General features: G+C 42.4%; 1 protein-coding gene across 1 annotated transcript in view; it reads right to left on the bottom strand.

The window, feature by feature from the left end:
* LOC114668972 (calcium-binding protein 7) overlaps nt 1-12,610 on the bottom strand; it is a 148,435-nt gene extending 135,825 nt beyond the window's left edge. Inside the window, exon 1 of the mRNA XM_028825028.2 lies at nt 11,043-12,610. Within this exon, the coding sequence (XP_028680861.1) occupies nt 11,043-11,151 (109 nt within the window). The 5' untranslated portion in view covers nt 11,152-12,610. The remainder of the gene's footprint in view (nt 1-11,042) is intronic.
* Between the last annotated feature and the right edge of the window lie 244 nt (nt 12,611-12,854).

The following is a 12,854-nucleotide window of genomic DNA, read 5'->3' as shown; positions in this document are numbered from 1 at the left end:
TTGTTAACTTTAGAAAAAACAATGGCAGTCACACTCCACTCCATATCAACATCTCTCCCCCCTGTCCAGAAGGTTACCAGCTTCAGGTTCGTGAGTGTCCAGGGGTGTATTTTTCGTACGTCACTTAAATCATCCGAGATCAGGTGCCTCATCTTGGATAAGTTAATGCTGGTGACACTCATCCGGGATAGGTCGGTTTTTCAAACACAGCCGTGTATTAGATTAGTCTAGCTGGATCTAATCATAAGAGATGAATGCGCGCGCCCACGCTGAGTGAAAAGCCCATGCACAGTGCATCTGGAAAGTATTCACAGCGCATCACTTTTTCCACATTTTGTTATGTTACAGCCTTATTCCAAAATGGATTAAATTCATTTTTTTCCTCTATTCTAATTCTACACACAAAACCCCATAATGACAACATGAAAAAAGTTTACTTGAGGTTTTTGCAAATTTATTAAAAATAAAAAAAATTAGAAATCCCATGTACATAAGTATTCACAGCCTTTGCTCAATACTTTGTCGATGCACCTTTGGCAGCAATTCCAGCCTCAAGTCTTTTTGAATATGATGCCACAAGCTTGGCACACCTATCCTTGGCCAGTTTCGCCCATTCCTCTTTGCAGCACCTCTCAAGCTCCATCAGGTTAGATGGGAAACGTCGGTGCACAGCCATTTTAAGATCTCTCCAGAGATGTTCAATCGGATTCAAGTCTGGGCTGTGGCTGGGTCACTCAAGGACATTCACAGAGTTGTCCTGAAGCCACTCCTTTGATATCTTGGCTGTGTGCTTAGGGTCGTTGTCCTGCTGAAAGATGAACCGTTGCCCCAGTCTGAGGTCAAGAGCGCTCTGGAGCAGGTTTTCATCCAGGATGTCTCTGTACATTGCTGCAGTCATCTTTCCCTTTATCCTGACTAGTCTCCCAGTCCCTGCTGCTGAAAAACATCCCCACAGCATGATGCTGCCACCACCATGCTTCACTGTAGGGATGGTATTGGCCTGGTAATGAGCGGTGCCAGGTTTCCTCCAAACGTGACGTCTGGCATTCACACCAAAGAGTTCAATCTTTGTCTCACCAGACCAGAGAATTTTCTTTCTCATGGTCTGAGAGTCCTTCAGGTGCCTTTTGCCAAACTCCAGGCAGGCTGCCATGTGCCTTTTACTAAGAAGTGGCTTCCGTCTGGCCACTGTACCATACAGGCCTGATTGGTGGATTGCTGCAGAGATGGTTGTCCTTCTGGAAGGTTCTCCTCTCTCCACAGAGGACCTCTGGAGCTCTGACAGAGTGACCATCGGGTTCTTGGTCACCTCCCTGACTAAGGCCCTTCTCCCCCGATCGCTCAGTTTAGATGACCGGCCAGGAAGAGTCCTGGTGGTTTCAAACTTCTTCCACTTACGGATGATGGAGGCCACTGTGCTCATTGGGACCTTCAAAGCAGCAGAAATTTTTCTGTAATCTTCCCCAGATTTGTGCCTTGAGACAATCCTGTCTCGGAGGTCTACAGACAATTCCTTTGACTTCATGCTTGGTTTGTGCTCTGACATGAACTGTCAACTGTGGGACCTTATATAGACAGGTGTGTGCCTTTCCAAATCATGTCCAATCAACTGAATTTACCACAAGTGGACTCCAATTAAGCTGCAGAAACATCTCAAGGATGATCAGGGGAAACAGGATGCACCGGAGCTCAATTTTGAGCTTCATGGCAAAGGCTGTGAATACTTATGTACATATGCTTTCTCAATTTTTTTATTTTTAATAAATTTGCAAAAATCTCAAGTAAACTTTTTCATGCTGTCATTATGGGGTGTTGTGTGTAGAATTCTGAGGAAAAAAATGAATTTAATCCATTTTGGAATAAGGCTGTAACATAACAAAATGTGGGAAAACTGATGCACTGTGAATACTTTCCGGATGCACTGTGTATTGAGTCTAGAAAACATGATCAGCAAGTCTTTGATAGGCTGTAACAAAATGACAAAAGAACAGGTGCATTTTTTTTTTTTTTTTTTTTTTTTTACACACGCGGCGCAAGACCTTTTATTCGAAGGACATGAAGAATTTCAAGATTTAATATGCACAAGGGGTAACACTGCAAAAGCAGCCCAGACCAGAAAAGACGGCTGGCAAAAAGTGGCCGACAAATTAAACGCTAAGTAGTGTGCATTGTACTTACTGAAAGCAGCGTTTCATTTCCTATGTGTCAGATTAATTATTACTTAATATGTCATAATTCCAGATCAAACGTGAGTACAAGGAGAACATGGGAACAGGTTAAAGTGAAGTACAAGAATATACTTCAAACTGGTAAATATTGGTATATAACTATTTAAAGAATTGTTGACATAAATAATCATATATAATATAAAAAACATTCATTTTAAAGCTAACAAGAAGGCAGACAAGCAAAAAACAGGTGGAGGTCCACGCGGTCCAGACCTAACCCCTGCAGAAGAGTTGGCTCTCCAGCAAAATGCCCATCGCCCTGTTTCTGAGGGCATTCCAGGGGGAAGCTCCTCCTCAGAACCAGTGGCAGGATGCAGTGGTCACTTCATTTCAGGTAAAGGATGGTCATTGCATATATTTGTCCTCAATGTGTGCCATAGGTATGTTCCATGTAGCCCTCTTTTTTGTTGGGTCAGTTGCAGGGAATGTCATATCCCTAGAACTTGTGTCTGACCAACGAGATATTGACAAAGGTCAAATATTTGAAGAAGACACTGTGTCTGATTATTCATCAGGAGGAGAGGTACATTTTCCAAATAATGTTTGATCAAACTCCACTCTGATCAGTCCCATGTGCCCCAATCACATTTGGAAATCCTGGTAATGAGAATGTTAGGCTGATTGTGAGATTCTTCATGGAACTGTGGGTGTTTTTGCCTGTGTATTACCTACCTGCAATGGCATGAAACGCCTCTTTTGTCTGCACACACAGGTGTCCAGGAAACACAATGAAAACCCGAAGGAAATATTTCAGAGCCAAACAGACTTTACGAATTGCCTGGCAAACTGCACTTTTAATTAGATTTTCCGCATCGCCTATAGTATATAAAAAAGTGCCGCTTGTAAAAAACCTCAAAGCAATGCATACTGTTTGTGTGGCTGTGAGAGCCCGACTTTGCCGAGTTTGACTTCGAATATAAAGGTGCTAATAAATCTTTGAGGTACAATATTCCCCCTCGGCTAAAGCGGTATCTTTCGAAAAGAATTTCCTCCAGGAGCAATAAAGGATCTTGCCGATTGCGCAAAACCCTCTCTATATGAAATTCTCTTCTTATAATTTGCGCACCGATATCAATTGGTCACTCATTCATGAACGGCGAAGCCATGACTGGATGACTTCCACTCACCGTCACTGACCACGTGTGTAAACTAATCCTTGTTTACATCAAACAAACCTGCTCCGAGCAGGTTTGAGGATTAGGATGTGTTGCTATGACAACACATCCAGCAAGAGTTTCGAAAAACCGACAGATCCAGGATCAGGACAAATCGTCAACAATTGCATCCGGCTAAACGACTAATCCACGTACGAAAAATACCCCCCAGATCACCAACTGCTTTTCATGGTCTATCAACATCTCCTGCATCCTCAAAAAGGCTCAATCACTGGAAGAGGCTGAAGAGTTTTCAAGTGGGAATCAAACACTAGAGAACCTCAGCTGCTGCACTACTGAGAGTATCCTGACTAGATGAATCATGGGTGTGGTTTGGTAACCTGACTTTCCAGGATCGCAAGCTTCTGAAACCATAGGGGGTAACCTTCCACAGCTTGACGCCATCTATTCCACCTGATGATGACCCTCTGGTTAGCCTCACTACACAATTTCCACCCACTGACCACTTCTTCCGCCAGGCCATAAGGCCACTGAACTCTTGGTAACCTGATCTTACTTGCCCTGGATTATGTGGAATTCTACTGTACATTACCTCTGTACTGCTATCATTTTCTTCTACTATTTAATACACTCTGTTTGTCTGTACAGTTCTGTTCTGCACTATGTACATTTGGTCATTCTCTTGCCACTCTTATTTATATATTAGCTTATTGTTTTATTGCCTATTCTTCCTGGCACCCAAGCTCCCATAACTGTGACACAAGAATGTCAATATGCTGTCACAGTGTATGTGACAAATAAAGCCTCTAATCAATCGGCCCTAAATGGGATGCCAGTCCATCAGAGGGCACTCCCATGCACACAACCACCATGGCACACACATGCACATTTCTGTAAAGAATGCAGGAGCTGACCCAGGGAGCATGCGAGTGAAATTCAGATAGAGCAATACTTGAACCCCGGATTCTGAAGAGGTGGAGCTGCGCCATGCTACCCATGTTGGCATTGTGCCACCCTTACTGTACATTAAAATGAAATTCTTTAAATGCAGTTTGTACCTCTTCCTTCCATTTTCTTCATTGTTGCCCGATTGTATTAGCACTTGCTTTCACATTCTAATTTCCCCTCACGGACTCTTCCAGGTACAGTAAATACTGTTCTGCATCTTTTGCATTCCTACACGGATTTATTGATTTTCTGCTGCCTTTAACATACTGTACAGACTTTTTCTTTCAGCTCTCGCTAACTCAAAAGTGTATTCTATCAGTGAAGCAAAAAAAAAAAATCAGCTTTCGCTTTTCGAGAATCAATTATTGGAAAGGGCTTAAGAAGCTTTAAAATATATGACTTTTTGTGCCAGAGGTGTCTTATTTTTTTTCAGAAGTGTCAAGAGAGATGAAGAACCATATTTTTTTTCTCCTGCTGATGTATATCTCCATCTCCGAAAGGGAAGAATTTCAAAACATGTGATGGGGGAAAAAAAAATACAAATTTCCATTCTGCAATTCTCTATCGGAAACCTTCACTGGAGCCCCACTTACTAATGGAGGAACATTTCTCTGGTTCCTCTCCGGTCTGACAGTGCCATCTGATCACCTCCGTGGACCTGAATATAAAATAAAAAATGCATCCTGGGTGCAGCCGTAGCCTGCCAGTCACTCTGCCATTTTCTTAACTGTCTTCCTCTACTTCCAAGAGTCACCCATTCTGGGTGCAGTGCCCACAGAGTAGAAGGAAGGTCATGGGTGGGACACACTTGAGAGTGGCACTGAATGAGTGGCATGGCAATTGGGGTAAGGGGGGGGGGCATCAGGTGAGCAGTTTTCTGTTTACTAATAAATGAATTGGGGTTCTGTATTTTAATATATTCTCATTGTTGGTGGTGATGTGTTGGTTGGGCATGCAAGTATGAACATCCCTGTACTCTGATAAATGAGACCTTACTAATACTACTGCCTAGAGAGGTTGACCAATTTAAAATTTATTTGCACACATCTGATCACTTTGGATTCCTATTAGGGACATTTCACGGAGTTTCAAAACCAGCAGATGTGGAGAAATGCCACAGATACATGCAGAGAGCAAACAAGCTCCTCACATACAATGACCAGGATGCCATCACTCATTAGTTTTTCAGTTTTTAGCTCTGTGGAGGAACAGAGGAAACCCACCCTGGATGGGATGCAAGCCCACTGGAACAGTAAGGTGCCCTCACACCCACAGTTTAGAGCTGCCAATTGACCAAACTGTCATGTCCTTGGACTGTAGGGGCAAACCAGAGGACCAAAGGAGAAGATACACAATCATCCAGATAGTGGCCAGTCTCCTGGAGCTTCAGGGCAGCAATGCTAACCTCCATGCCATGGTGCCACTCATCATCCAAGCTTTACAGTGGAAGCAGAAATGTATTAAGGCTCCTTTCACTTTCTATGTTGTGTAGATTTAAATTCTCAATTGATACATTTGCCATCTTTCTCCATCAATTAGCACTCAATAATCCATCATGACAAAGTGAAAACAATGTTGCAGAAAGGTTTGCAAATTTATTAGAAATCAAAAGCTGACCTCTATCATTACGATAAGCATTCGGAACCTTAACTCAGAACTTTGCAGAAGCCACTTTGGCAGCATTTCTCTCTCATTCTTCCTGGCAGATCCTCTTAAGCACCATTAGATTGGATGAGAAGTGTAAACTCCCATCTTCAGGTCTCTCCACACATGTTCTAATGGGCTTTGACTGAACCACTCAAGGACAGTCAGGGACCTCTCCTAAAGCCACTGCAGCATGTGCAGACTTCAGGTCATTGTCATGCTGAAAGGTGGTCATCCAGGTCTGAAGATTCACACACTTTGGAGCAGTTCTTTTTTCTGAATGTCAGCGCACTCATCCTTCCCTCAGTTCTGACAAGTCTCCCAGTCTTTGCAACCCTAACACTTGATGCTGCCACCACCGTGCTTAACCATACAAATGGTCTTAAGCAGATATGGTGCTTGGTGTTCAGTTTTTGTCTCATCCAACCATCCTCATGCTATAAGAGCCCCCAAAACCATCATAAGAAGAGAGGCTCCACTCAATGATGGAGTACTGCTGAGATGGTCATCCTTCTAACAAGTTCTCCCATCTCCGCAGAGGACTTCTGAAGTTGTATCAGAGGGACCATTTGGTTCTTGGTCATCTCCCTGACTAAGATCCTTCTTGCCTGTTGCCTCCATCAGAAGTTTGGAAGCACCAAATTGAGTCCACTAGGAACACTCAACACCCGAGAAATGGCTTTGTCTCTTTATCCTGATCTATGCCTCAACATGGAAGTCTACAGAGATTTCCTTGAACTGCATGGCTTGATTTTCAACCCAATACACAGTGCAAATTGTGGGACCTTCTATTCACAGATGTGTGCCTTCCTAAAGGATATCCAGACAATTCAGCTTCCCATAGGTGGGCTCCAATCACATCCCAAGGAGAATAGGATGCACCTGACCACAATCTTGAGTGTCTCACTAAAAGGGTCAGAACACGGTTTTTGATTTTTAATAAGTTCTCATTCTATTATGGCTTTCTGAATGTAGATTGAGGGGCACAAACGAGTAAAGGTATCCATTTAAAATGACGGGTGCAGAAGGTGAAGGGCACGGAAGTCTTTCTGGATCCACTTCATGTAGATATCCTTTCTCGGTGAACGGTTTCAAAGCTCTCTATAGCTCTATCAGTCCTTGTATGGTGTCCCACAATAATGACTTCTAACCTTGATCTGTATCTACCAAGCTACAGCAAAGTACCCAGACATAGCCATGAATTAATAAATATATTTATGTGAATGAATAATGTTGTTGGAATGCAATCTCATTCAAGGTAATGTGAAATCACAAAAATGTAATCACATTTTTATTAAAAACAATAAGCCCACCATCACGGCTGCCAAATGGCACTGGTGTTATCTTCATCAGATGTAGGATAGCTGGATGTAAAAATTCCCCGTGCTGCTATTAGTGATATTTTTACATTTATATTTATTGTTAAATGTCACATCTAAGTAGATTTATGTAACAAGAGTCCTATAAGGGGCGTCATAAATATTCCATAGCTATAGCCTATGATGACAGCCATTTACTCATAACTTGAATGTCCTTAGTAAAAGCACTTTGGTTTCCTATTAGTGACATTTCAGTGCATTTTAATTTGCTGCTTTCTGATATTTATTGGGACGCTCGTGAGCAGACAGGACTGGAGCGCGGGCTTTTGTTTGGTTTCTTTCCTTTTGCTTTTTCTCTGCACAATGAATGAAGAATGACAAGTCACAAAATGATAGGCTGGCCAGGCCGATCACATCTGTGACCACAGCAAAGAAAATGCTCTCCCCAGCTCATTTTTCTTCATGACACTCTCTTAATATTGTTATCATTAGCAAACGTACACGGACATGAGAGGAAACCTAATGATAATAAAGTGCTCAAGGGGGGGGGGTGGGCAGCCCAATCGAAAAGGCGGTACCACCTCAAACTGCCCCTCATTCAGACATATCGTTCTGTTTAGAAGGGCTGGACGGCACGGCTATTTACAACAAATATGAAGGATCCCAGCCTAAAGCAATTCAGCCAATCCATTTTGTGCATTAAAAAAAAAATACCCCTCGTAGTAAAGAACGGCAGCTTTGAGAAAAATCGATATGGAGAAAATACACACATGGGCACACACACACACACACACAGAAAAACAGAATTGATTTCTGTAATGGAGACAGCTATGATCTGTGATATTTTCAGTTCTTCCAAAATCAAGGCAGAAAATAAATATATAAATCAGGAAAGTTTTTTTTTTTCTCCCCGGTCCCCAACCCCCCAAATATGCCAGAGAAAGGAGCGTCAAGCTGTCAGAGTGCTCGATCTCCAGAACTGAATGTCCAATATTTCACAGGCTTATCTCGCTTCAATCAGCTATGCTTTTTTCAAATTTCTGCTGGCGCGTGTGCCTGTTTATCTGTGTACTGTAGGTGTGAAATGTCACAGGAATACCACAGAATATGTTGACCCAATCCTCCGAGCTCTCCTTTGCTTTCATAATAATAAATTTATATAGTGCCTTTCCCCATGCTCAAGCTGCTTCATAAATTCAATGAATAGGACTTTATCTCTGCAAGTCCCGGGTGAGTTATAACCCCTTTACAATCTTAAGTTATAGAAAGCAGGATTCATAAATATCAGCTTGTATGGTGTGGAAGATCCATGTGGGAACTTTAAAAATCCTATTTTTCAGATTCGTATTTGGACATTAATGCTCCGTGTAAAAGGATAGTTGAAAAGAACAGAGTGCCGATGTGAATTTTACCTACACTCATAAAACAATATTTAGAATGTGCCAGAGTGGTTGTTCAGAGCGGCACCATAGGGGAAGCAAAACTGTCCACCGTGGAGGTTCCAGTAAGCATCTCAATATTATTTAGATCAGTAACAGGCTCCATAAACTGATAACAGTCCTTTTAAAAGGACTTGAACTGCACTCTCAATCCTGGCACTTTATGGTTCTTCATTGGGCTGGGTGGTTCCTTGTTGAACCTTTGCTTGACAAAACACCATTTCATTCTGGGAAGGGTTCTAAGCATGTGAAGCTGGTTCTTTGTGCTTTGTAAAACTTCCTAATTTGTAGTCAAAACTGAACTCTTCCATGTGTGGTAGGCTACTTAGCAGGACACCACTAGGTTAAGAAAACCTGTGTTATTGTATGCAGCCAGAATCCTTTTTAATCCTGACCCATTGGTATTTCACAAATCTGTTACCATCTAGTCATGGTTATTTACTGTGTGGAGCCTGTTATGGATCTCAATAAATAAAGGTTCATTCTGGAACATTCACGTGGATGGGTCTTTTGGGAACCAATTTTTTTTCCTCCAGGGCATTCAATAACACAGAGTAAGTTCAGGTTTTCTTAATCCGACAGTGTCCTGAGAGATCTCCTACTAGATATAAAAAACTTCTTACTTTTCCACATATTTATCCAAAAGGACCAGTTGCATACATGCAAATGCAATTCCTTCACAGAATGAAATGGTTCTTGGCACTTTACAGTAGTGTGGCAATTACAGAACCAGTATGTTCTAAGAATATTTTTTACAGTATTAATAAAATATCCACTTTAAAAGAATATCCACAAAAGGAAAGTGTGTGTTTCTACAGGGGAGATCTTTCAAGGCGACTTTGGGCATTTTAAAGAAGGAAGATAGTTTGGCTGAACTGAAAAGCATACAGGAAAATGGGATATCTAATGAATGAGGTGCAGTTTACAGGAATTCCTGCTGCAGAATGTGCGGTTCATTGATTACGTTTTAATATTTAAACAGCCACATGTCTATAAACATGAGCACACTCATACTACACTCAGGTGCCAGAGCTGTTCTTCAGAGCCAGGCCATAGGAGGACCATTTTTGGTTCCCAAATTACCCATCCACATGAGGGTTCCAGAAATAACTTTATTTAGTTCTATAACAGGCTCCATATAGTACTTCTGTTATTATCTATTAATGGTTATCTGAATTGTGAAATATCAGAGGCTCATGGATTGAAAAAGGACTATCACTGCATGCATACAATAACACAGGCTTTCCTAATCTATTGATGTCCTGAAAGGCAGCCTACCACACATTAAAGATTTCAGTTTTGACTATAGTAAGTTTTTCAAAGCACAAAGAACCAACTTCATATGCAAAGAACACTTCCCAGAATAAAATGGTGCTTTGTCAAGCAAAAGTTCAACGAGAAATCATACAAACTGCACCATTATTTTTAACAGTGCTAAGGCATGCGAACCTTCATGCATTCTGTACCTTTTATTGTGTGTGTGTGTGTTTGCACATTCGTATTCGAACACAACAGCTTATTTTAATAATGCATAATCTGCATAAAATAATCATTTCACACTTGTCTCATATGTAAACACCGTAAGTACTCTTTTGCTTTGTATTCCAATGACCACACGATGAAACTTTGAAGATGCGTGATTAACAAATTAATCAGGCACTGCAGAATGAAGAGAATGTTCTCACTAACATTCACCTAACTCCATTAAAACTTAAAATTTTCAGTATTTTTTTTTTTTCCTTTCCTTTCTCCATCCCATAATCTTGTGCTATACTGCATCAGTGCGCCGGTTACCTTTACGGTGTAATTTTGAGTAGACAATACAGTGCATTCTGCGGCGTGCTCTGTCCAAGGGGCTGAAAATATTCACACCACCATTCATTCATTTATTCATTCACTCAATCATTCAATGCTTGTGAAAATTATTCAATGATTTCGTTGTTGGCTTAGGGATTTTCTATTTTTCTAATTTATTTTTCCATCTAAAAACTTATCAATGCTTTTGTGTGTCGGTTTTAATTACCAATAATTAAAATTTCGGCTAGAGAGGTTTTAGAATAACGTTATCCTCTAGACTGGTATGCATTTATTAACGAGACACCAGTTTTAAGGGATATCTGGAAATCTTCTTGGTCCTGGACGCTTTAAAATATTTATTTATTCTAAGAAGTTGTAGGGATTCCCGATTGAGATATTGTCCATGTTTGCTGGAGACCCGGCATTAGGTTTCAATTTGCACTTCATTGGCTACGTGTAACTTCTACCTGCCACGAAGAGAGCGCTTGCCCCAAGTGTTACACTCGCATCCCTATAATAACCTTTAAGAAACAAAATAGAGAGGTGTCTTACCTTCTAATTCATCTTCCGGGATGTTAACCGGGGTCTTATACGACAGAATATCTGGTATCGTACAGATCCCTCTGTACATTAACGTTGAGGTCACTGGATGAAGAGGCATGTTGATAATCCAAAGACCAAAACCGAACGGCGATCCTCATAGGAAAAAAAAGGGGTTCACTACTCGAGCGGGGTGTCACTTTTCTCTTATCAACGTTAAACTCGGTGAATCGGGGGAGTAACGCGGAGATGTCATACGGCCGTTTACGGTGAAGGGTTGCCGCTTTTGCCAATGTAGACTGAAGGAAGCCAACAAGTAGATGATATTCCCGGATCCCGGGGATCTTGTGACGTGAGCGGAGGAGCCAGCTCGGGGATGGTGAAGTGTACACTCCAGCTGTACCGGCGATTTCGAGGGGTGCGTGCCTCACTCCAACGATTGGAATTGTCGAGGGGTGCGCGCTTCGCTCCAGCAGAGAGAGAGAGAGAGAAAAAGAGAGAGAGAGGCGCCGAGTGATGTACTCCTCGCTCAAGCGATGTCCGCCACAGATGGTTACAAAGCAGCTGCCCACCCTGGCACCATGAAAGCAATAAGGTGCATGTCGTGCAGCGTAGTCGCCGTAAGACAGAGGATACTCACTTCACTGAAACTTTGTACTGTCCATTCGTAAATCGATATTTGCAATTTGAGCAAGGTGTGGTGGCATAAATGAATGATCTGCAAAGCCTACCACGTTCTAACATCTGCAGTGACAACCTCACTAAACAATCAACCTGCATGGAAGAACTGTTGAGTGGCTTTCAAACGGCTCGTTTAGACCTTAAATTGTACAGCGGCCGCTCCTGCGCTTTACTGCGTCGCCTGCCATAATTTCCCAGCCGCAGCTTCGCTCAGATCCTACAGGTTTCATTAGATGTACACCTGGGGACAGGATCGCTGGAGACAGCCTGTCGCTCCATGCGCTTGGAACTTTCCCGTCAGTCCACGAGTGGCTTCCTCCGACTTCCACGGACAATGTTATCTATACAAACGTTATCTTTTCAGGTCGCTGTAGTCCGTGAAATGTTGCAGTGGAAATCACGAATATTTGCTTAAGTTCCTTCCAGTGAAGAAAAAAACCGAATCTCATCTTCAGGGAACCGAGTACCTCGATGGATCTTCCACAGTGCTATTAGATCCTGAGACGAGATTTGCTAATCTTCCCTTCCAAGCTCACCGCAGGTGCCGGTCAGCATCGCACCTTCGTCTTTCTCGCACCTCCTCGGAGCGCCGCGTTTTGCTCTCACTCGTGGGTCCCCTCCTTTAAATATTCAGAGAGGATTCCTAGACGCGAGCGAAAGCACCTCCCGAGAGGCAGCCGAGCGTGTCACCAGCTCTGCATGCGTACTTCATTTTGCGTGTCCCTTGTACGTTTAGTGGAGGCTACTAACTCAGAATGTAATGAAGTGTGCCCGAAAAAAACGCGCAGTTGAGGCACCGGAGGAGCAGGCACTTCGGCAACTACACCCACAAATCAAATAAACACACAAAGAACGCGGGATTCATGTCTTTAACGTTAATTAATCTCGGCGGTACGCCACCCGCTAAACATACGCGGACACCTGACAGTCATTACAAATTATTTTAAATCATCAACAGACAATCTATAAGGCAATCCGAATAATCCTCTAGCGATGCGTGCCGTTAATTAACAGCAGCGAGTACTGCATCGTCGTAGATCAAATGAAGAACGTTAAGAGGCTAAGAAAAAAGTACAGGGGGGTTCTGAAGCCATTCTTCAGTAATTAGGCTGGGACCGCATGCTTTCAGATTATGATAGATAG

This window comes from Erpetoichthys calabaricus, chromosome 18 (assembly GCF_900747795.2).
Source record: "Erpetoichthys calabaricus chromosome 18, fErpCal1.3, whole genome shotgun sequence".
Classification (NCBI taxonomy): domain Eukaryota; kingdom Metazoa; phylum Chordata; class Cladistia; order Polypteriformes; family Polypteridae; genus Erpetoichthys; species Erpetoichthys calabaricus.
Note: the sequence above shows the minus strand (reverse complement) of the source record. Positions and strands in the feature narration are given on the sequence as shown.